The following is a 24,718-nucleotide window of genomic DNA, read 5'->3' as shown; positions in this document are numbered from 1 at the left end:
TTTTTAAAAGTACTATTTGATACTGCCTCTCCAAAAAAGCTGATTGGTTGGCAGCATGGCCCAGCTAAGGTTTTTCTGTGACCGTAAAAATAAGTCTATCGACTTAAAATAACTGGAGAGGGGATAAGAAACGGTACATTTAGTTTCAGTCCACAGTAGTAGTAACATCATTGGTTATAACGTGCGAACGTTCTCCATTCTCATCAACTTCTCAGATCCCACAAAATTTCACCTTTGGCCACAAAAACATCCCATTTCACCATCTTAACTTTCTCCCCCAACCCTTATGCCGCCTTATTCCAGTGTTTGTTCATTTAATATGCTCCAAATCCTGCATCTGCGGCTTTCTAGTGGCCAACGTCAACTCATCTGTGAAATTGCGGTAATATGTCTAGTCTCCACCCCGCAAGAGGACTGAGCGAACGGTGAAGTGTGAGAGCGGTCTACTGATATTAATTTCTACCACTCTGATGGTTATTTTTAGTATCCTTTTCTCCTCCGCATTTTATGAGAAAAGAAACGCAACTTAACGTTCAGAAACGCCCTCCCTAAGTCGCACTGGCTTCTCGCTGACCGCTGGCTCGCCCCAATCACGCTTTGAGTCTGCGCAGTAGCGACTGCCCAAGCCCTTGCCTATTTCCTGCCGCCGCGTTTTGATGACGAAATTTTCCTGCGCCTCGGGACGGCCAGCGGCGCGTAAGGAAAAGTCAGTTTCCGTTTTTCCCGCGGATTCTGGTGCTTGTTGGGCAGGTGACCCAACACCATGAAGGAGACGCCACTCTCAAACTGCGAACGCCGCTTCTTACTCCGTGCCATCGAAGAAAAGAAGGTATGGTTTGGTCCCCGCAGAATTGCGCGCTGCGTGGGCGCCCGGGTCTCAAGTGTGGACTCATACCTGGCCCGCCTGGGCCCGGGGAGCCACTAGGGAAAGGACCGGCACGTTCACCCCATTCCCCAGGCTTTATTTTTTTTCGACAGGTTCTTTTCAAGCCTCTAGTCACCCCAGCAGTTGTCCATGCTGTAGTTTCCACTTTCCTGTATGGGCGGGGTGGTTAGGATTCCACTTTCCCCCAAGTGCTTAGCCTAGGGCCAGACAAAAAGTAGTTGCTTAAGACATACTTGTTGAAGGAATAAATGAATGAATGAATTTGTGCTTACAGCGGCTGGATGGCAGACAAACCTATGATTATAGGAACATCAGGATCTCATTTGGAACAGATTACGGATGCTGCATGGTGGAACTTGGCAAAACAAGGTAACAGGATTTAAATGAGATACACTTTGAAAAGGGAGAAGTTTGAAAAAAGACTTTATTGACTCGGTTGTTTATAAAGCAGCTAAGAAGTCTGCACAGTATTCTTTGTTTAGCAATAAGTATTGCAGGATTTTTTGATTTTGTGGTCACATTGAACTTTTTAATCATAAACGTATTTTCTGTCACGTATCACATAGTTCTGACTTCTGTAAATTGTATAGACAACCAGTAGTGATCATATCGAATTTGTTTCTCACACTAATACAGAGATCTTGAGCATCTTGTTGATTTGTTTTTCTAAGACCACCAGAGTGGGCACAAAAGAACCAGTGAGTAGGCAAGGCTAAAAGCAAAACTGCAAATTTATTCTTTGGTCATCTAGCTTCAGGGACCGGAGCTGGGGGAAGGGGGGTGGGTTTCTAATACACTCCTGACAAGAGTGGGGGCTGAGAAAGCCCGCCCCCGGCGCATCTGCTGGCAGCAACTTTTCTAGGAGTGGAAGGGCAATAGGCGGGGCACGGGCATGTCGGGGGAGGGGGGGGCGCTCCGCAGGTGCCACCAGGTAAATCTTGGTCTCCTCGGATTGACATCACCTGGTGCATGCCTGATTAATCTGCACCTTCCCGGGCGTCAGCTGCATACTCACACACACGGGAAGAGTTGGTGGTGAAGAAGAACCCGGAAGTGCACCATCCTGCCTCCGTTCGTCCAAACAGTCCAACCTTTTATTGATAATAGTGATAAAGGGGCGCTGTGGTCTGTCTGGCTACTTCCTGCTGTTAAGGGGCGTCGTTAAGGTCGGGGCCCATGGTTGGTATTTGGACGTATGGATGAAGAATAAAATAAGGCACAGTATTAGTATAGGAATGAGGAATGGAAGCATTTGTTGGAATATGGGCAAAACCCAGAAGGATGGTCCTGGCAAGGTTGGGGAGTATGAGATAGTTAAGAAAATTTAGTAAGTTTGAGGCAAGTGGGGGAAAGCCAAACTGATTTCCACTGATTGCTTTCAGTAGGGGCCCTTTTTAGCTGGGAATGAGGAACGAGTGTGCAAAGTAGTTGTTGGCCAGGCAGCAATTAAGGAGTTGAATTTTTCGTGGAGTGGATGGCTTTCCACTTACTCCTACTACAGAGATATTGGATGGAAGGCTAGGTCCAGAGAAGGACGGCAAAACAGAATAGGTAGCCTCGCTGTCGATTAAAAAATTGTCTTACCCACTACCAGGAGAGTTACCCGCGGCTTGGCGAGGGTGATGGGGGTCCCCGAGTCTCGGCACCTTCAGTTGTCGTCCAGATGTAGGAGCTGGAAGGAGCTCCCAGGATCCTGGGAAAGGGGGTCACGTGGAGATGCAGCACCTGTTCTCAGGGTGGGGCAATCAGACTTCCAGTGTCCTCCCTGCTGGCAAGCAGGGCAGGGGGTTGCTGGTGGACGAGGGTTAGGACATTCACTGGCCTAATGTCCTGATGCCTTGCACTTATAGCAAGGCTGTGTTGGGGCTCGGGGACCCTGCGGACACCTGTTGGCATAGTGTCGGGATGACATTGGACACCTGTCGGGATGTCAGGACTGCAGGAACCCCGCCCGAGAGCCCCACAGAGGGGGGACTCTGTTGGCCTTCTTTGCCGGAGGCCGACAGACCTCTTCCCCACACCTTAAGTGACCAAAAATAAACGTGCAGTTTTGCTCCTACACTTGCCTACCCGCTGGTTCTTTTGTGCTCGCTTGGCTGGTCTTAGAAAAACAAATCACTTGTCATTAAGTGTACATCCTGATTTCCTCTTTTTCGAGTGACATGAAAGTTAGGTTTTCAGATATTCATTTGAAAGTTGTAAGGCTATTTGGTCAGTTGATGGTGAACTATGGCATGTGAAAACACTTAAATCTCAAGTTTTCATGCCATCTTATATCAATAAATACTTGCTTTAGAGGTAAAGGTCATTGATTTTTTAGAACAATCTGTGGAATAGTAAACATCGTAATAAGGAGAGGTGTTTTTTCTGTCGTGTTTTTAGTTGCACCAATTTATGTTTTATTTCTGTGTATATTATACTTTACATATAATTCTTACGTCCTATGATTTATCTGGCTGACTATGATATTACTCACATTAAGATTGAAGCTTGTGATCTGTTTCAGATTTTTTTTTTTTTGGAAGGAGAGTCTATTTAGTTAATACTTTGTACTTTATCTTTGCAGAGTTCTTGGACAGGTTTCCTGTGAACTTGTGTCTCCAAAACTCAATAGGGCAACAGAAGGTATTCTTTTTTTTAACCTTGAACTCTCTCAGATGGCCGCTCCAGCTTTCGAACCTGGCAGGTATTTAAATCTTTTTCTTAAGCTGCTTTAGTCATAGGAGAACCTAACAGCAATGAGCTTTTGTTTTAATACCTGGTGTTATATTTCATGACAGTAGCCCATTCCTATTTTCTTATTATAGGCAATCAGATCTCTTGGTGAAGTTGAATCGACTCTTGGAAAGATGTCTAAGAAATTCGAAGTGTATAGACACTGAATCTCTCTGTGTTGTTGCTGGTGAAAAGGTGGGGAATATGCCCATAATTCTTAATCTTAGGATGAATACTGTTGATTCATGGATCCCAGTGTCTGTGCTTTTATTCTCAGAACTTTAGTCATCTCAAGTTTTGTACTGGTTCACTTCACTTCAGATGTTCTTGAGTGATACCCTTAGAAATTTGTGCCACCTCTCTCTCTGAAGGGATAAAAAGCATTATCTTAAAAGGGTGAAAATAGCAACTTAGATTTTTGTGTAAAAATATTTTATTCAAAGAACTTGTGGCTTTTTCATATAATCTCATTTTCTTATCTGCATGAGTTCATAGCAGCAGGTAGTTTTCCTTTTTAATGCAGAACTCAAGAACAGAAGAAATCCTTCATTTGGATAGGTTTATCGATTTACATAGGGCCACACCATGTCAGTGGCAGGGATAACTTTGAAAATCTTAGTCCCAATAAATTGTGCTGCATTAGGATATTAGAATTTTATTCTTTTTTTTTTTGAGACAGAGTCTCAGTCTGTTGCCCAGGCTGGAGTGCAGTGGTGTAATCTCAGCTCACTGCAACCTCTGCCTCCCCTGTTGAAACAATTCTCCCACTCAGCTTTCTGAGCAGCAGCTGAAACTACAGGCGCCTGCCACCACGCCCGGCTAATTTTTGTATTTTTAGTAGAGACGGAGTTTCACCATCAGACCGGTCTTGAACTCCAGACCTCAAGTGATCCACCCACCTTGGCCTCCCAAAGTGCTGGGATTATAGGCGTGAGCTACTGTGCCTGGCCAGAATTTGATTCTTGGTATTTGACAAGCATTTTTATTCCAGAGAAGTCGTTTAGCTTTCCATATTCCATACCTAAGTATAATACTTCCTATTTGCGTTACTTGTAAGGTTATTAAAAATATCACAAAACCTAAAAGGTTAATGTTTTTTAATTTTGAAAATATTCATTATTTTCTGTTAGGGACAGGGTGACACTTTTGTCCAGGCAGGAGTGCAGTGGTGTTATTATAGCTCACTGTAACCTTGAACTCCAGGGCTCAAGGAATCCTCTCTCCTTAGCCTCCCGAATAGCTAGGACTACAGGCGCATGCCACTCCACCTAGCTAACTAAAATACTTTTTTTTTGTTCATAGAGATAGGGTCTTGCTGTGTTGCCCAGGCTGGTCTCAAACTCCTAGGCTCAAGCAATTCTCCCATCTTCGCCTCCCAAAGTGCTGGGATTACAGGTGTAAGCCACTGTGCCTGGCCTAGAGTTTGTGGTTTTTAACAGACATGATAAAAATGTAATTAGATTTGAGATTAGGAAAATCTTAGTATTAAACATTAGAGTAGTTCTGTCTATTTAAAGTATGTGTTCTATGATTAAACGACTCACATAGTATTTCAGATGTTTGGCTTAAATTTTCTAAAATACATTTTTTGTTAACAAACTAGAAGGAGTAACTGCATGTTTTAACAGCAAGAAAAATTACTTTGTGCACAATGTTACTTTTCTTGATAAATAGCCACTGGTTGTAATCAGTTATGATTTATTTTATTTTAAATTCATTATCAGGTTTGGCAAATACGTGTAGACCTACATTTATTAAATCATGATGGAAATATTATTGATGCTGCCAGCATTGCTGCAATCGTGGCTTTATGTCACTTCCGAAGACCTGATGTCTCTGTCCAAGGAGATGAAATAACACTGGTAAGCTCTTATGTGAACCAGGATCCTTGATATGAATGAATGAGGAGGGTCCTAAATGTTTAGGCAACTTGTTTTTAGTGAAGTTATGTTGTAGATGGCAATTGGGTAGGTTCTAAAAATTTGTTTATAAGACTAAAACTGCATATGGTCAAAATTGCCCTTGAAATCTCTTAACAGTTCCTCTCTTGAAATATTTGTCAGTAAGAACATACCGTAGCCTGGTTTTCCAGAATAGAATTAGATGACTATTTTGGATTGAGCATTAGATGAAGTGGTTGACTTATGTTTAAGGGCCATATGTGTGAAAAATAAATGAGTCTCAGCACAGTGAGATGCTTACCCTGCAAGAGATATGCAATAGCTGAAAAGCACTGAGGAATCAGCAGATTCATATTTGTCTCCAGGACTTTTGTTCATTAGGCAAAGAGCTGATGAAAGTCCATCAGAAATACCTGGAGGGCTTGTTAAAACATATTGCTAGACTCTACTCCCAAAGTGAAACAGGGCTACGACTTAAGAATTTGTACTTCTAACTTTGAGTTCTTAGGTAATACTGATGTTGCTGGCCCAGGGAGCACATTTTGAAAACCATTGACGTACGTTTTCTTTATCTTTTGTTCTGAGTATGTCAGTTTTGATTTATATACATTACATGCTAGAATAATGAAAGTGCGCCGTAGTTGTAGTTTGAATCCTGAAGTTGCAAAAGGACACATCAGATGCCCAGATTTTCTAAAAAATGATTCATAATTTTGTTTTTGGGCAGTAGACTGGAGCAGAACCATTAAAAAGTGAGAAGTAGGGACAAAGGTTTATTAACAGTAGAGGTGATATTCTTTTAGAGGAGAGAGTTTATATAAGGAAGTGAAAAAAAGTAGAAAGCGATTACTACACTTGAAAAATCAATTGAAGAATACTGTGGTGTTATTGCTAGTGGGAATGTAAAATGGTACAGCCATGTTGGAAAAGTTTGGCAGCTTTTTAAAGTTTTAAATGTAGACAACATTCTATATTCAGAAAAATAACAATAGAAGGAAATACTCTTTTTTTTTTTTTTTTTTTTTTTTTTGAGACAGGGTCTCACTCTGTTGTCCAGGGGGGGTGTAGTGGCATGATCTCGGCTCACTGTACCCTCTGCCTCTTGGACTTAAGCAATCCTCCCACGTCAGTCTCCTGAGTAGCGGGGACTACAGGTGTGTGCCACCCGCTTGACTAATTTTTGTGTTTTTTGTAGAGATACGGTTTCACCAAATTGCCCAGGCTGGTCTTGAACTCCTGGGCTCAAGTGATTCTCCCACCTCGGCCTCCCAAAGTGTTGGGATGACAGGCATGAGCCACCATGCCCAGCTGAAAATACTCTTCTCTTATATGTACATCTTTTAGCAGATTTGACCTTGTAATTTGTTTTTTTTTTTTTTTTTTTTTTTTAGACAAGAGTTTCACTCTTGTTGCCCAGGCTGGAGTACAATGGTGTGATCTCAGCCCACTGCAACATCCGCCTCCCGGGTTCAAGCAATTCTCCTGCCTCAGCCTCCCAAGTAGCTGGAACTATAGGCATGCACAATGACGCCTGACTAATTTTGCATTTTTAGTAGAGACAGGGTTTCTCCGTGTTAGTCAGGCTGGTCTCGAACTCCCAACCTCACCTGCATCAGCCTTCCGAAGTGCTGGGATTACAGATGTGAGCCACCGCCCCTGGCTGACCTTATAATATTAAGACAAATTGCAATGGCTTAAAATTGGAAAAAAAAAAAATTCTAGCAATTCGATGCCTAAGAATCTACAGGAGGAATAAGAGCTTATTGTGTTCAGAGACTTGAATGCAAATGTTCATAGCATCATATGTTAGCCAGAAACTGGAAACAATTCGAATGTCCAGCTGGTGAATACATAAATAAAATGTCATATATACAAATAATGAAATACTGTTCAGTAATGAAAAGAACTGAACTACCGACAAATGCTGCAAGGTTCATGAAGCATGCTAAGTTGAAAGAAGCCAGGCGCAAAACATTACAATTTTTTTTTCCATTTATATAGAATGCTCAGAAAGTCAGATTTACAGAGACAGAAATAAGATAGATCAGTGGTTCCTTGGGGCTAGGGTGGGAGTACACCAGACTCCTATGCACTACAGACAGATTCAAAGGAATTTTGGGGAGTAATGGAAATGTTAAAAAACTAGATTGTGGTGATGGGTCCATAAATATATCCATAACTATACATTTACTAAAAATTGAATCATATACTTAAAATGAGTGGGTTTTGACTGGGCGCAGTGGCTCACACCTGTAATGCGAGCACTTTGAGTGGCCGAGGCAGGTGGATCACCTGAGGTCGGGAGTTCAAGACCAGCCTGACCAACATGGAGAAACCCCATCTCTACTAAAAATACAAAATTAGCCTGACATGGTGGCACATGCCTGTAATCCCAGCTACTCGGGAAACTGAGACACGAGAATCGCTTGAACCTGGGAAGGGCAGGTTGCGGTGAGCTGAGATCGTACCACTGTACTCCAGCCTGGGCAACAAACTGTCTCAAAAAAAAAAAAAAAAAAGTGAATTTTATGGGATGTAAATTTATGTCAGTAAATTTTTGAAAAAGGTTTTTGAAAAAGTTGTACAGTTTGAGGAACATGAGTGGCAAAATCAAACAGGTAATTAATATAAAAAGTTATTTGGCTAGTCAAAGGAATAAAGAAACTTCATTTTTATTTTAGTATTTGAGGTGCAAGATGATTTTTTTGTATGTTCATAACTTAGTGACTATAATTATTAAACATTTTCTTTTGAAACAGTATACACCTGAAGAGCGTGATCCTGTACCATTAAGTATCCACCACATGCCCATTTGTGTCAGTTTTGCCTTTTTCCAGCAAGGGTAAGCCTCGCCTTGTTATGGGCCAAAATTACAAATGCAGCTAGGAATTTTATTGTTCTACTCATGTGTGTCATGTTAATATTAAATACTTCCCGTAATATTAAAACACCTTGTAGTTCCTTTCTTTCTTTGTAAGGGCATTAGTTGGCAAAGAGCTTTCTCAATAGAAGTAACAAAACTCTTATACTATGATGAAGATACTTCTCAACATTTTTCTTTTCATGGCATACTCATAAACTTAGGAGTTTACTATGGCATGGTAGTGTTTTCTGTTTCCTAAGAATGTACAGGGGTTAAGAGAATTATATGCTAGGCTCTAATTTGGGAAAGTGGGATGACAATTACTGTGGGTTATTGGAAGACAGGGGACTTTGGAGCATATTAGATGGAGTAGTTCTAGGAGTCAGTTACAAGAGGGGATGGTTCACAAACTGGAGGAAAAAAATCTAATGTTCTTCAGTTTTCCAGTGTTTACTTAACTGCTAAATCCTTCTGTGGCTGAAAACTTGGGAGTTTTTCAGGTCCATTTAATGGTACTTTCAAATGAAAACTTGAGCCTTAAATTCCTTGAGAAACAAGGGAAGATAAAAATATTTCACACAGTGTTGTGTACAAGGACTAGAGAAAAACTTTCAAGTTTTAGTAATTGTAAGTGTAGAGTTTCATCAGAGGAAAATGGGCCAGCATTGTCCAGTAGAAATAAAATGTGAACCATATATAAAATTTTCTTATTTTCTTTTCTTTTTTTTTTTTTTTTTTTGAGATGAGGTCTGGCTTTGTTGCCCAAGCTGGAGTATAGCAGTGCGATTTTTGCTCACTACAACCTCTGCTTTCTGGGCTCAAACAATTCTTCAGCCTCAGCCTTCTGAGTAGTTGAGACTACAGGCGGGCACCACCATGGCTAGCTAATTTTTGTGTTTTTTGTGAAAAAGAGGTTTTGCCATATTGCCCAGACTGGTCTGGAACTGCTGAGCTCAAGAGTGATCTGGCTATACCTCAGCCTCCCAAAATGCTGGATTACAGGGATGAGCCACCATGCCTGGCTGTTTCTTTTTCTTTTTTTTTTTTGACAAGGTCTCCCTCTGTCACCCAGGCTTGAGTGCAGTGGCGAGATCATGGCTTATTGCAGCCTCAACCTGTCAGGCTCAAGTGATTCTCCTGCCTCAGACTCCTGAGTAGCTGGGACCACAGGTGTACACCATGCCCAGCTTATTTATTTTTTGTAGAGATGGGATTTCACTGTGTTGCCCAGGATGCTCTGAAGCTCCTGGGCTCAAGTGATCCACCCATCTCTACCTCCCAAAGTGCTGGGATTATAGACCTGAGCCACCACGTGCAGTCTTTGTTACTCTTTAATTTTTTTTTAAATTTTTTTGCGACAGGGTCTCACTGTTACCCAGGCTGGAGTGCAGTGGTGTCATCATAGCTCACTGCAGCCTCCCAACTTCTGAACTCAAGTGATCCTCCCGCCTCAGCCTTCCAAGTAGCTGGGACTATAGGTGTGTGGCATACCCAGCTAATTAAAAAATAATTTTTTTTTGGTAGAGACAGGGTCTCACCTTGTTGCCAGGCTGGTCCCAAACTCATGAGCTCAAGTGATCCTGCAGTCTTGACCTCCCAAAGTGCTGGGCTTACAAGCATGAGCCGTCATGCCTGTCCTCATATGTGTAATTCAAAATTTTTAATGTGACTACTTACATTTTAAGTACTTACATTTTTAGTAGTCACATTAAAAAGGTAAAATTAATTTTTATATATTTTAATATATTTTCATTTTAGTGAAATAAAATGAAATAATCAGTATTTTAGTAATTAGTCATGAGATAGTCTACATTCTTTTATTTCCACTAAGTCTACATTCTTTTGTTTCCACTAAGTCTCTGAAATCCAGTATTTTACATACTCTGATTACATTTCAAGGACTCAGTAACCACAGGTGACTATTGATGAGTGTACTGGACAGGGCAGAAATAGACAGTATTTTTTTCATGAGCCGCTAGCAGAACACAGTAGAACTTTGGAGTATAGGACATTAGGGCAACTTTAGGGTTAGCCAAATTAACATTATCTAAGTTTTTATTAATGAGCCAGAAGTCATTTAATCAGAGATAGCATTATGTTTAGATGATCATTTAAGTAAATCCAATCTGAACTTAATGTGATTTCATTGTAATAACTAGAGATATCCACTTAGCATTCATTTGTGTTCATAAACACAATGATTTGCTTGTCTCTTTCCCCATTTCAGTGACCCAAATCCATAGGCTCAGACCTTTATTCTCTTCATTGATGTCATCTTTTAAAAATTCATTACCCAAGAAATGGTAAGCATTCGGTCTCAGATTTGTTCAGGTCCATTTAACATTTGTTTCAGAACATATTTATTGGTGGATCCCAATGAACGAGAAGAACGTGTGATGGATGGCTTGCTGGTGATTGCCATGAACAAACATCGAGAGATTTGTACTATCCAGTCCAGTGGTGGGATAATGCTACTAAAAGATCAAGTTAGTGCTTTGATTAATGTCCCATTAAGAATAGGTTGCTTCTCTTTAGATGCTTTTTTTGTCTTTTAACAAAAATCCAATGGGGGTACTTCCAGTGATTGATTCTAGGGTGTGTTAGAATGTGGTTTCAGTATTGTCACTATTAAATACATTCTGTTGACTGGTGGCTATGAGGTATCCTCCTCCTTCCTACCTTGGTGCTCCCATGTCTGGCCTGCTAGAGTCTGACCCTTCCATCTAGAAGCAGGGTCTAGTGAAGAAAAAGATTTATATCCCTATTAAAAAAAAAAGTGGCCGGGCATGGTGGCTCACGCCTGTAATCCCAGCACTTTGGGAGGCCGTGGCTGGTGGATCACTTGAGGTCAGGAGTTCAAGACTAGCCTGACCAACATGGTGAAACCCATCTCTACTAAAAATACAAAATTAGCTGGGCATGGTGGCTGGCACATGCCTGTAATCCCAGCTATTTGGGAGGCTGAGGCGGGAGAATCACTTGAATATGGGAGGCAGAGGTTGCAGTGAGCTGAGATCGTGCCATTGCACTCCAGTCTGAGCAACAAGAGCCAAATTCCGTCTGAAAATATAAATGAATAAATAAATAAATATTAGCTGAGCTTGGTCATGCATGCCTGTGGTCCTGGCCACTTGGGAGGCTGAGGTGGGAAGATTGCTTGAGCCTAGGAGGTGGAGGTTGAGTGAGCTGAGATCGTGCCACTGCATTCCAGCCTGAGCTACAGAATAAGACCCTGTCTCAAGAGCAAATAAAAGTTTTTAAACATCCAATAGTAGAAATTATGTAAAAAGATAGTTTTATTTTTAGGATTTGGGTACAATTGGCAGTAGTTCTGAAACCCAGCTACATAATCAGATTCACATGGGAGCTTTTAGAAAATAGATCTCCATATAGCATACAGTGTAGGTGATTAAAAACTGCTTTAGTTTGAATTCCAGTTCTGCCCCTGTACTAGCTGATCTTGGGCAAATGATTTTATATCTTTGGGTCTCACTTTCTTTATCCGTAAAATAGGGAATGATGTTATTGCCAACACTTTGTTGTTATAAGGATATAAAGATAGATATATTGCACAGTGTCTAGCATATACTAAGTGTGCAATAAATGTTAGTTTCTGGTATCATCATCTTTACCAGCATCACAAGTACTACCCAGATTACTCACAAAGAAAGGAAGTTAGTGCATCCTGGAGCATATGTGTCTGTGGTTTCTTCCATGGTATTAGTATTTATACTGTTGTGTAAGGAAGTTTTTGTGTCTGTTCCCATAATGTGATAGTCCTTCACATATCTTAAAACAACTTTCACATCTTGCCTTAATCTATGTTTACATTGTATTCATGTTTGGAAAAGCCAGGCTTAAATTTATAAAGGTAGAAAAATTAATTTCATGGTTTTAGTTTCGTTAGAGAAAACCATTTGGTTTACCGTCTTTAAACAACATAATTCACTTTTATAAATAGGTTTTGAGATGCAGTAAAATCACTGGTGTGAAAGTAGCAGAAATTACAGAGCTAATATTGAAAGCTTTGGAGAATGACCAAAAAGTAAGGTAAGTAACTTTTCCAGAACTAAATGGTCTTTTATTTTCATTTTTTAAATATTTACTTTTTTTTTTTAGTATAGGCAAACTTTATTATGCACGAACTTGATTTCACAAAGTGAGAATGGCAATTTCACTTAAAATTAACTCATTAAAAAGTGTAAATACCATGGTATAGATATGTTATCCGAAACTCCAAAAGGTAGTGAAACTGGTAACAGATATTGCTACTCATCTTTGGACAGACACAATAAAAGTATTAATGAAACTGGTTTCCAGACAAGTATGTGTCACTTCTGCTGTGCCTTAGGGAGGAGAGGATGTTATAACACAAGCATTATTGATGCAGTGACTTGTGGAGAGTTGCTCCTTATTAACACTGCTAAAATTAGGTTCACAGTTTTGTGTGGGAGCTGGTGATTCTTGTTTTATGAGGATATCTTTCAGGGTGTTGGTATCAAACCCACTTATTGCAAAATGCATCACAGATGGGAATTTAACGCTGGGTCAAGTCCAGAATTCCAAAACAATGAAGAGGAAAGACCCGCCTAAGAGCAAGAGGTCTTCATTGCTCCAGGCTCCAAGACACAACACAGGGAACAGGAAATGGCCTTAAATGGTCTTTTAATGTATTTTTTCTCTTAAGGATTTTCCTTGAACAAGGGCAACCATATAAACTTCACACTTGATCTTTCCTTATTTGTTAATCACAATTGAGTATACTACTTAGTGTGTTTTTAGAAAGTTGATTGGACTTACTATATTTTCTGCAATGTAAATATAACCTATATTGAAAAATCATGTAAGATTTTTGTTTGTTTTTTGAGATGGAGTCTCACTCTGTCACCTAGGCTATAGTGCATTTGTGCAATCTCGGCTCACTGCAGCATCTGCCTCATGGCTTCAAGTGATTCTCCTGCCTCAGCCTCCCAAGTAGCTGAGATTACAGATGCATACCACCATGCCCGGCTAATTTTTGTATTTTTAGTAGGGATGGGGTTTCGCTATTTTGGCCAGGGCAGTCTCAAACTCCTGACCTCTGGTGATCCACCCACCTGGGCCTCCCAAAATATTAAGATTACAGGTGTGAACCACCACACCTGGAGACATAAGATTTTTCTTTTAACAATTAACATTTTCTTAGGATAAAAATAATCTAGTAACTCAAATTAATGTAAGGAAACAGGTTGATTCCCATCTCTACTTCTTACTGTGCTATCTTAAGCAAGATACATAACCCAGCATTTCAGTGTCCTCCTCTATAATATGGGATATTAACACTACCTGGTAGGGCTGATTTGAGGGTTAGAGAATAGTGTATTTTAAGCACCTAGCACTTGGTCTGGCACATGGTTTAATAAATGATTATGCTATTGACTCTTGTTAGGCATAATAAATTGGTGAGGTTAAGTTAGATAAACTAACTCTCTTTCAATATTTTTCATCCACCAAAGGATAAAATAATAGTTTTTTTCCCTTCCTGTCTTCTAATCTGTTACCTTCCTCCCGCTTCCTTCCCACCAAAAAAACCCCCACATACAGGAAAGAAGGTGGAAAGTTTGGTTTTGCAGAGTCTATAGCAAATCAAAGGATCACAGCATTTAAAATGGAAAAGGCCCCTATTGATACCTCGGATGTAGAAGAAAAAGCAGAAGAAATCATTGCTGAAGCAGAACCTCCTTCAGAAGTGTATCTTTATTTGGTGGTTTTTGCAGTAACAAGATTCATAACACTTGGCATTATAATATTAGGCTATATGAAGGATGTGTATACTGAAATTAGTTTTTGTAAACACTGTACTTTGTTAGAGAAAACACTTAAAATACAAGATAGTGATGTGAGTCATATTCTGTTGATGGTATAACATTCAGCTTCTCTTCAGTTATCCTGGAAAAACCAGATTGTGTTTTAAGGACCAATTTAATTAAGTACTGTAACTAAAATGTTGAAGCTGTCTCTTCACATTTCTTATTATTAATTGCATCCATAAAATCTTGCCTGAGTTATTTTTTCTTCTTCACTGTTCAGCCATCCATAGTGTAGCTATATTAAGTTTTATTTTTCCCTAGGAACTTGAGGCACACTTGAATCAATCTTACAAGAAGAAAACTTTCATTCTCATCTTTTTCAACAGTCCATCAAATAGCAATATTTTTGTTACTCAGTTTTCTTAACTTGTTAAGTGTTTCTACACCTGTGCTGTGGACTCCTGGAACTGCCCAAATTGGAGAGGGAGTAGAAAACTCCTGGGGTGATCTTGAAGACTCTGAGAAGGAAGATGATGAAGGCGGTGGTGATGAAGCTATCATTCTTGATAGTATAAAAATGGACACTGGAGTAGAAGTCTCTGATATTGGAAGCCAAGGTAGGTGACACTTTGTGGCACACTTATCATTATATATTACATATATATAGTATTACCGTATAGTTATATATATAATAATGCACAAAATGTGTATTTAATTTATATTATCACTATATATGTGGTAATATATAGCATATCAGCTATATAGAGATGTATACTAGATAAATAACATACAGGATACTATATAGAGAGAATATAGATATACAGTTAAATATAGGGATGTAAGTATTGCATTTTTAGAGGGGCTAAATATTGTGATTTAAATTTCAACTAAATTATTGTGGCTAACTGCAGTACTAACGCTACTTTCTAAAAGAATATGCATATCTTTGTAGAGTAGTGGTACACTTTGGCATAAAATGATAGTGACATTTTTAATTAAAAAAAATTTTTTTTTTTGTATATGCATTCGGGTGGGTGTTAAGGGAATGAGTTTCTGGAAGATCTTATTCCTCCCTGCTGTCTTTTTTTGTGGTTTCTAGACTTAAACAAAAAGCCCATCCTTTATCAGAATATGTAATACTGTCTAAATAAAACTTTCTGGGATAGAAACATTACACTGGTATAGCAGCCACTAGCCCCACGTGGCTATTGAACACTTGAAATGTGGTTTATGTTACTGAGAACTGAATTTTAAATTTTAATACAAAATTAAGCAGCCACATGTGGCTAGCGGCTACCATACTAGACATTGCAGTATTAGAACATAAAAAAATTCTAGAAGTGACTAGAATACTGATAGTCCTAGACGTTTCTTGCACTCTGAAAGCCATAGAACTGAAGAAGTTATTTTGTGTATGGTTATTTTCACTTAAAAAAAAAAGCAAATTCTTGCTGGTCTATATAATAGAATAAGGACTTATTTTCTTATGTGGTAAGAACAGAAATCCTACAAGGAACTGGGAACGAGGCTGGCAGGGAAAACTGAAGGTGGTATGTTTAGTAGGAACGTAATACAAATACTTCTGTTTTCAAAGAGAGAAATTATGAACATTACTAAAGGTAAGGAAAAAATTTCCCATTGATTGAGACCCTTACTCAAATTTCCCAGTGGTTACTTCTATTTGGTATAATTCTTCCAAATACTTGTCCCAGGTATTTATTTATTCTCTGTGCAGTGATGTAAGCTAATGCTGCATAGACTTATGTAGCATTGACTATAACTAGTTGGTTTAACAATTCTCTTATTGTTGAAGATGTAAGTTGTTTCCATTTTTTCACTGTTAATATCCTTGCACTTGCATATACCTTATATGTTTAGTGTATTCTTCTAACAGTGAATAGTATTTTCAACTGAATATAATGAAGGTGGACCTAAGAATTGGAAAAATGGAGCAGGTACAGCCTTTCTAAAGCATGTGAAGAAAGGGAGAAACTAACTGAAAACTAAAAATACAAAGAATTGATATGGGTTAATTCACATTTTATGTATATCATTAACTAATGATCAGGAGAAAAATGGGCAAAAAACAGGGAGCAGTACTCAAAGTATACAAATGGCCAGTAATATTTTTCATGGTCAGCCCTGATAGTAATACAAATAAAATCCAAAGAAAAATGACATGGCATTTTTTGTTACTGTATTTTGGGCAGTATTAAAAATACCAGCAATGCCAAAGGTATATGGGAAATGGGTTCTTTTATTTATTGGAATGTAAACTGGAACTATTTCTGGAGGAATAGAGTAGCACAAAACAATTCAATTGTCTCTACAAAAGATGCTATATAGATTTCCCCCTAACTTTTCTATTATGACATGTGCCAAATTGTCACACCATTTGAGCACCTGTAGGAAATAAGAGTTTAAAGAAACAAATGTTACAGACAAGTTAGATGATTTAAAGAGAAGAGTAAGCCTCCACCTAAAGAGTGACGTGGGCTATTATATGCAAATAGTCTTATTTTTATTTATTTTTTGGGATGGACTCTTCCTCTGTCACCCAGACTGGAGTGCAGTGGTACTGCAACCTCCACCTCCCTGGTTCAAGCGATTCTCATGCCTCAGCCTCATGAATAGCTGGGCCTATAAGCACATGCCACCACAACTGGCTAATTTTTCTGTTTTTAATAGAGATGGTGTTTCACCATGTTGGCCAGGCTGGACTCGAGCTCCTGACCTCAGGTGACCCAAATGACCTCAGCCTACCAAAATGCAGGGATTAAAAGTGTGAGCTACCACGCCCAGCCCAGCCCCAGCCCCAGCCCCAGCAATAAGAGTTTTAGAACATCTGATAGAAATAAACTCATGCAGAAATAAATATTGCAAGAGATTGCTTACCCCCCCCTTTTTTTTTTTTTTTTAAAAAGATGCTCCCATAATACTCTCAGATAGTGAAGAAGAAGAAATGATCATTTTGGAACCAGACAAGAATCCAAAGAAAATAAGGTAACACATTTCTGGTTTATTTCAAGTGTGTGTGTGTGTGTGTGTGTGTATAAAACACTTCTAGAGGTTTGCTCTCTGGTTTTACTCTCATCTTGCCACATGACTATAAACAAAAAGACGTCCCTTTTTCATTAGAGATCCATCTGTTCTGTGATTTCTTTACCTTGTGATTTATAAAAATTAGGACCAAAATCTATAGAACTCTTTGGATGCCAGTCTTACATATTTTATATCCTATTGGAAAACTAAGAAATGCCTCTTACTTCAATAATCCAAAACTTAACAAGCATACTCTTAGTAAATTCTTACTTTATTCACAGAACACAGACCACCAGTGCAAAACAAGAAAAAGCACCAAGTAAAAAGCCAGTGAAAAGAAGAAAAAAGAAGAGAGCTGCCAATTAAAGCTAACAGTTGTATATTTGTATATATAACTATTAAAAGGATATTTATTCCATTCTAAGAACCCTGGGTATTTTTTATTCACAAATCCATTATAAAATCTAGCAGGGTTTTAAAAATAACTTTTTGTTTTTAATGTTATGCTTTAAAATAATAAACCTTCTGGAGCATTTCTCGTCTGTTAATTTGCACGTAAGCTTCCCACCCTCTTCCGCTCCCAGCCTCTGTTTAGTTTGCAGAACCTAAACAGGTTTTACAAAGAGTGAAAAAGTCTGTGTTCAGATATGCTTAGATTATGCCCGTCAGCAAATTGATCCAGTTGCTTAGGAAAATGAATGTTAGAATTTGAGGGTCTGTTTTCCTAAACCTACTTTAATTTTAGAGGAAGGTTTTCACTTCCCATTATATAGTAAACCAAGTAAACTTTTCTAAGTGAAATCCTGAAGAAGTTAAATTTGACTTGCGAAGTTTTCCAAATCAATTTATTATCCTGACAGCTGGCATCATTAATACTTTAACAAAACCCCTTAAAATTAGCCAAATAATCTAAGACAGATACATATACAAAAGATATACAAATTAAAACCATTTAAAAAGTAATAGATACCATAATTTGTACTTGGCCATAACTTCTGTATTCAGAAATGATTGTAAAATTAAAACCTAAGTTAAAAACTGTACACCATATACTTCGAGTGATTTACATCTTAGAAAACAAAGGCAGTCTTTCATTGTTACAGATTTAGTGTCTCTGGTGGGTTGAGAAGAGAAACACCATGATACCTGTAAGTAGGAAAACAAAAACATTTTTAGTAAACACTCACTGGGTAAAGGAGATCATGGAATAATGTTTGTACTCATGTATTGGGAACTAAAAAATGCTATTTCTATCTGACCGAGTTGATGGTTTTAGAAACACTGGTCCCTGAAACACATGCATGCCCCTTTTCCTTCTCTCTTCTCCCCCAGACCCAGGGCAGAAAGCATGAACTACAACCTTCTTCAAACACATAACCAATTAAGAGAACAGCTTCTCAAGGAGGCTATGGCAGATTCATGAATAAAGTTAAAATGTCAAAGATCTCAACCATAATCTAGAAAAGTAAGCTTCAATATCCAAGTTAATTCTTACTTTGAATTTTTGTACTTTTCTCTTATTGACTGTTGTGCATGCTGTGGAGCTTTGAGGTAGGTCTGGTGAAGGTCCATGAGACAAGGCTTAAGACTTTCCAGGGTATATCCAGTCTTTCGTATTAATGATTCAGGCTACAGAGAAGGGAATAGAGAAGCCCTGAGTTTTGCTTTTAGTAACAGACACCAAACAGTTAATAGTTAGCATTAAGCTTATGTTAAATTTCAGTACTAACCTTTAACTTTTCCAACTACTAGCTTTCTCAGGCTATTATTCCATCTCTCAATCCATTTTTTACTACTTTCCCTGCCAGCAACAGGTCAGATGCTTTTTAAAAAGCTCACCTTTCAATTCAAGTTACAACTAAGCTTACTACCTAACAAAAAGCTACTGTTCAACAGGTAACATGCCTTAAACAGTATATAATCATCCCTCAGTATCCATGAGGGATTGGTTCCAGGACCCTCCCCAAGTATACCCAAATCTGTACGTATTCAAGTCCTGCAGTCACCCTTCCATATATATGGGTTTTGAATTCCCTGAATACTGTAGTTTCAATCCACATATAATTGGGAAAAAATCCATGTGTAAGTGGACTCACACAGTTCAAACCTGTATTTTTCAAAGGTCAACTGTACATATTTGAAGTTTTTCCAAGTAAGAACATCTAGGCAACCCTCAGTTCTGTAGGACAATTATTATTCAATCTGGCACACGCATTTCAGTCACAAGATAGGTGTGTGAAGACCGTAATACATACCCAGCTTTGTCCTGTGACTGTGTAGAGTGCTAAATGAAAGGCGGCTCCAGCAATAACTGATGGCAAATACTTTAGGTATGGGTCAGCATCTATCAAACTTAATTCTCCCAAAAACTGGAATAAAAAATACTTTATGATCACGAGAGCGTTTAGAATTCAAATGTCAAACCTCTGCCTTCTAATTTTTTCCTGCCTTTGATAATGGCTCTGTAGCAACCCTAGAAAAAATATTTCACAGCCTCATCTTTAAACATATCAATATTTTAGTGTTTTGTTCCATCCTCATTCTGTATTTTCCCTCCTTTATTAACTTTTAAAAAACAATTCTTCTGACTACCCATCCCCAAGATGTCATCCTTAGACCTCTGCTTCTAGTGCTTTCCTGATATACATTATCTTTTGCCAGCAGTAGGCTTTCTTCCATACTGCAGCATTAATCTCCCTCTGAATACTAAATCTCTTCACCATGCTGTACAAAGGAACTACGTTCCTGTACAAAGGAATTAGGGCTTACATTACCTAAGAATCGCCATTCAACAAAATGAAAGTTAACTCACCATTGCTAAACTTTCAACTTTGCTGTTTGCAGGCTGCTGATGCAGAAAGTATTGGGTAAGAAACTGATTTACTGTTGGAGCAGCTAAGTCAAAAGTAAGGACTTTCAAAACTAGATGCTCCATTCTCAGAACTTGTTTCTTGGTGTAGGTATCATCTGTAATGTACACAAACTCTGCTACTTCTGGGGGGTATATTTCTTCAAACTTTCTACAATGAAAAAAGTTTTAAGTAATCAGTCCTAAAAGAGAAGCAAGCTTCCTTATCCCAATTCTGAAATCCCATTAGCAGAATATATGGAATGAATCCAAAATCCATACCAACTGCATTTCCAGACACTTGATCATCATTTCTAGTAGAGACTGGATAGCTAATTGCTAATTAAAAGGCCCAAATCAATAAAGGACTTTTGAGATATTTTTCCCAGTTCAGTCAAAGGAAGTAAATGAAAGGCATGAGACTTCTCAAGATGGGAACAATGCCAGAGTTCACCAAGTAGCTGAAAATTTAGGAAATACAAGTCTTAGGAAAACATGTTTCATGTTTTCATTTTCAAATTTAGTGTTTTTTTTTTTTGAGACAGTCTTGCTCTCTTGCCCAGGCCAGAGTGCAGTGGTCCAATCTTAACTTACTGCAACCTCCCCCCTCCAGGTTCAAGCGATTCTCCTGCCTCAGCCTCCCCAGTAGCTGAGATTACAGGCATGTGTCACCATGCCCAGCTAATTTTTGTATTTTTAGTAGAGACAGGGTTTCGCCATGATGACCAGGCTGGTCTCAAACTCCTGACCTAAAGTGATCCACCCACCTTGGCCTCCCAAAGTGCTGGGATTACAGGCGCAAGCTACCGCACCCAGCCTTTACTTCTTAATAAAAGAGACACTGCTTATATGCCAGAAAGTAATACTGGAAGGAAAATGTTTTAAAATTTCTAACCTAGTGTACTATATTGTCTTCAAGGAATCCAGTTTGGGGAAAAATAGTGTTGTATATTAGAACACAATTTCATCCTCCTCCACTCCCCCAACCCCACCACACTGCCATCCCTAAAGTAGTCACTGACTCTCTGCCTGGTGTATGTTAAAAGGTCACCATTAAAAATCAATTTCTTCGCTAGACAAAAGATCGTGATCACTTTTAAACAAACCAAGGTAGACTTACGAGGCTAACAGCATAGCAGCAGTGCCCACGAGCTGAAGCTTTCCTCTCAGCACTGACATGGAAGAAAGGAACCTATCAATGTAGTTCACAGCCAAATGCAGGGTCTCATTCTGTAGTTTATATTCTTCTCCTACTTCAACTAACCAGTCCACGAGGATAGCTCTCATACTGTTAGTGATGTCTGGCTGTTTCTTCATGTAACCCACTTTAGGTTTACATTTAACCTATTGAGAAAAGTATTTAGTAGTGTTAAAATTGCAATTAGATTATTTTACAATTAAGAGAGGCTACATGCTATAAACTTAACTGTAGTATTAGAATAATTCATTAGTTTAAACATTTAAACATTATCCTCTCAATTTCATTTAGCCACGTTTAACAAATACATTACACAAACTGGATTCAGAGAACCTTTACCTCCATTTCCCTAAGGTATGTGTGAATATCCTCATGGTAGTCTGGTACTTCATTAACACTCACTGGCTTTTCATCTTCTAATACAATTGACATGTCCATAGTATGTGGTGACTCTGGGACAATTCAAAAGATATGATTAAATTAATTGTTTGTCTACTTAGTTTAATAGCTAAAAATGACTGCCCTTGTAAGGAATTTCATATTAACAAAGCACTTATTTCATCAAACTCAAAAGAGCTTCTCATGACGAAATATGTAGAATATTTTACCTTAGTCTCAGTATCTCTGTACATATAGCTTTGGAATGATTTTAGTTAATGAAGGGGGAAAAAAAACCATATTGGTAGGCCCCTAACAGGAAAACAAGAATCGGTTATTATCTTAAAGTATCCTCTTCCACAACAGAAAGGAGCAGATGGCATGCATGGTGGTTCTGTTAGGACAGAACACTTAAAATCCAAGTTTTGAGATAATATCTAAGACTTGCCCTAAGAGAGACTGCAGATCCCAGAGTCTGACATATACAAAGCCCAAGTAGGCAATAGCTAGAATCAGTTAAATGGCTTCCATTAACAAGTGTTACTAAGAAATTAGGTTTGTTATGGGCAAATGGATTAACACTATAAATAATTTACTTTTTGTAGTATAAATTATCTTTTGAAGCAGAGTATCATCCATTCTTTTCATTTCAAAGATCACCTTGAGATTAAACATTTTCTGCAAAATTTTGATAAAAACAAATTATTATTTCCAAAGGACTTTTCCTGCTCACACCTCCTTCCCCACAATCAATACAACTAAAACTAAAATGAGATTGGATTTAGTGAGCTGTCCAGTGACTCGATATCCCTAGGGCAAAGAAACAGTACAAACTGCAAAGAAGAGCTGTTTGCAGCAGCTACTTTAATACATGGGTAAGAGTAAACAGCCACGGTACAACTGTTTACTTGTAGGAGGAAAAGTGTCACTTCCTGGTATCAGATGATAATCCAGACTGGTTTTATAGAAACAAAATTATAAAACTGGAAGAGATGTTATGTAATCACAATATTTAAGACTGCATCTTCAAATAGCACTCTCTAAGTGATATATAAGTGAGTTAAATAAAACTGAAATCTATTCTCCCAACCAAGAACACATTTATGGGATCAGATTAAAATAAGCATTTAAGATCTAATTATAATTAGACTGATGTGACTGGCAGTGAACCTGAAAGAGCACTAGATTAGGATCCTTTTGTACATCACCAGGTCAAGTGTTAGCTGTGAGATCTGAGATTAAGTCACATCCTTTCTAAGCCTTGTTACATTAAACCTAACTCACTGTAGTCAAAATGACTACATAAGACATCTTAAAATGCAAATCATTAATATCATCTAATAATTATAATTACCGTAAATTCATACAGATTTTCCTTAAAACTTACCAAAACTACCATCCATTGGATAATCAAGAGGGACCAATGGTTTTCTGGGTCCAGGTAAACTAATGGCTGAATTAAAAGCCAGGGCATCTTCACGCTCCGTTTTTTGAGATTCAGCTGGCTTCTTCTGAGTCTCTTTTTCTGCTTCATCCACATGAATGGTGAACGCAGGCTGTTTACTGTTTGCTTTCCAAGGAGGAACGGTGACATGCTCATCATTTACAGGAAGATCCTTAAGGGGTGCAACCTAAACAAGAATTAATAACTGGCTTTGAGCCTACTAAATAGTTTTGCATTCTTTCTCTTATGGGTGTTGGCCTTTGCTTTTTCTCCCAAATACTCTATCAGGAATTAAACTTTCTGGGACAAAGAATAGTTTGAGTATTCAAAAGAGAAGGGATGTTCCCATTTGTCACAGACATTCCCACAAAGGCTATCAAAAGATAACACTAGGTGGAATTATGCAAAACTAATCAGGGCCATAAGAAGGGTCGGGTGTCAAGTCAATACATGACAAGTTTAGGAAAGACATGGCAAAAAAGTGTTGGTTCACCACTGTCGCCCGAGGGTGGAGCAACAGAGCAAATCCGGCTAAAATGGCGGAATTTGCCAAAAGCAAAGTTATTTCGTACACCCTTTTCTAAAGTAGAGGTTATCTCTTAACCGTGAGGAGGAAGGGGGTCAGAGTCCTACAGTAGTGCCTGGGGTTTAAAAGTGGAGAGAAAGGCGCGGAGCTGAGCAAAGACCACACGTTTTAGAGCTTGGTTTGACCCCATTATGTACAGGCAGATGCCACCTATAGAGAGCAGACAGGCAGCATACACACAGTGTTGGCGGGGTCCTGATGCTAATAATGGGAGAATTCCTATTGTGGCATCCCACGCACCAGCACCAAGTGGACTCCAGACCCTGGCCCCCTTCCAAAAGCCCAGGACATGCCTTCTCGCCACTCTTCTCTGCCTGCTAAGCCAGTGCCAAACCCTGCTCGACCCACCCTCCTGCAGATATCCCGCATCCCTTTACCCGTCGCGTCTTCGGCCTCTGCTGCTGCGCTAGACCCCGCGGGTTCCCGGCCTTCAGTACCGCCAACGCGGCTCGGGTCCGCGGTTGCTGGACGGGCGCTGCCTTTTCCGGGTTGATATTCTCCTGGTCCTCTTGGAGCGCAGTCTGCTGCAATGCTAGCAGCGCCGAGCCCGCCTCGCGGGTCGCAGGCCCCGGCGCGGAGTTGCCCAACATCACTGCTCCCGGGAGTGGACGGCGGGATCCGCCTGCGGCGCCAAGCAGCGTGCACTCTGCCCAGCCCACCCGGCCAAAGAACAGTCGTAGCCGCCGGTCGCAGCCCAGGCCAGCCTACCCGCCCGCCTGCTCACCCAGCTCGAGACCACGCAGGGTCGAGGAGGTTGCGAAAGGCGCAGGAAGGCACGGCCGGGCGTGGCGGGCCAAAGACACCCCGAGATGTAGCGAGCAGCCCGCCGGAGCGGCGGCTGTTCTTGCAGTTCAAGTATCCCGCGACTATTGAAATAGACCAATGAAAGCGCTCGCAGCCTTGACGTCATTCCAGGCGACAGGGTCGCAAGCGAGTGAAGGAAGCACCAAAGGAAACTGAGCAGGGGCGGCGCAGGAGGGAGAAAAGGACTGGGGCTGGGGCGGGAGAAAACGCCTGCGCGGGTCGGGGAGAGGTAGGGGTACTCAGGGCCCGAGCTTCCGATTACTT

General features: G+C 39.6%; 2 protein-coding genes across 2 annotated transcripts; one reads left to right on the top strand and one right to left on the bottom strand.

The window, feature by feature from the left end:
- The first annotated feature begins 629 nt into the window (after positions 1-629).
- On the top strand, positions 630-17,623 carry EXOSC9 (exosome component 9). Its single transcript, XM_023217538.1, has 12 exons — positions 630-829; positions 1,161-1,255; positions 3,453-3,572; positions 3,694-3,796; positions 5,326-5,463; positions 8,262-8,344; positions 10,719-10,851; positions 12,327-12,415; positions 13,949-14,095; positions 14,590-14,771; positions 17,079-17,157; positions 17,478-17,623. Exons 1-12 carry the CDS (start codon positions 764-766, stop codon positions 17,560-17,562), a joined length of 1,320 nt encoding a protein of 439 aa, XP_023073306.1. The 5' UTR covers positions 630-763; the 3' UTR covers positions 17,563-17,623.
- Positions 17,154-24,509, bottom strand: CCNA2 (cyclin A2). Its single transcript, XM_023217539.1, has 8 exons — positions 24,028-24,509; positions 23,008-23,251; positions 21,582-21,694; positions 21,165-21,388; positions 20,009-20,216; positions 19,452-19,565; positions 18,692-18,825; positions 17,154-18,342 (listed from the first exon to the last, which is right to left on the bottom strand). Exons 1-8 carry the CDS (start codon positions 24,238-24,240, stop codon positions 18,294-18,296), a joined length of 1,299 nt encoding a protein of 432 aa, XP_023073307.1. The 5' UTR covers positions 24,241-24,509; the 3' UTR covers positions 17,154-18,293.
- Between the last annotated feature and the right edge of the window lie 209 nt (positions 24,510-24,718).

The sequence above is a fragment of the Piliocolobus tephrosceles genome, chromosome 3 (genome assembly GCF_002776525.5).
Source record: "Piliocolobus tephrosceles isolate RC106 chromosome 3, ASM277652v3, whole genome shotgun sequence".
NCBI classification, from domain to species: domain Eukaryota; kingdom Metazoa; phylum Chordata; class Mammalia; order Primates; family Cercopithecidae; genus Piliocolobus; species Piliocolobus tephrosceles.
Note: the sequence above shows the minus strand (reverse complement) of the source record. Positions and strands in the feature narration are given on the sequence as shown.

Coding starts and splice junctions, on each gene's coding strand:
- EXOSC9 (XM_023217538.1), top strand. CDS start 764: ATGAAGGAGACGCCACTCTCAAACTGCGAACGCCGCTTCTTACTCCGT. Junction 1,256..3,452: donor GTGGAACTTGGCAAAACAAG/GTAACAGGATTT, acceptor TTATCTTTGCAG/AGTTCTTGGACAGGTTTCCT. Junction 10,852..12,326: donor TAATGCTACTAAAAGATCAA/GTTAGTGCTTTG, acceptor TTTTATAAATAG/GTTTTGAGATGCAGTAAAAT.
- CCNA2 (XM_023217539.1), bottom strand. CDS start 24,240: ATGTTGGGCAACTCCGCGCCGGGGCCTGCGACCCGCGAGGCGGGCTCG. Junction 23,252..24,027: donor AGAGGCCGAAGACGCGACGG/GTAAAGGGATGC, acceptor ATTCTTGTTTAG/GTTGCACCCCTTAAGGATCT. Junction 21,389..21,581: donor CATACCTTAGGGAAATGGAG/GTAAAGGTTCTC, acceptor TTTTCTCAATAG/GTTAAATGTAAACCTAAAGT.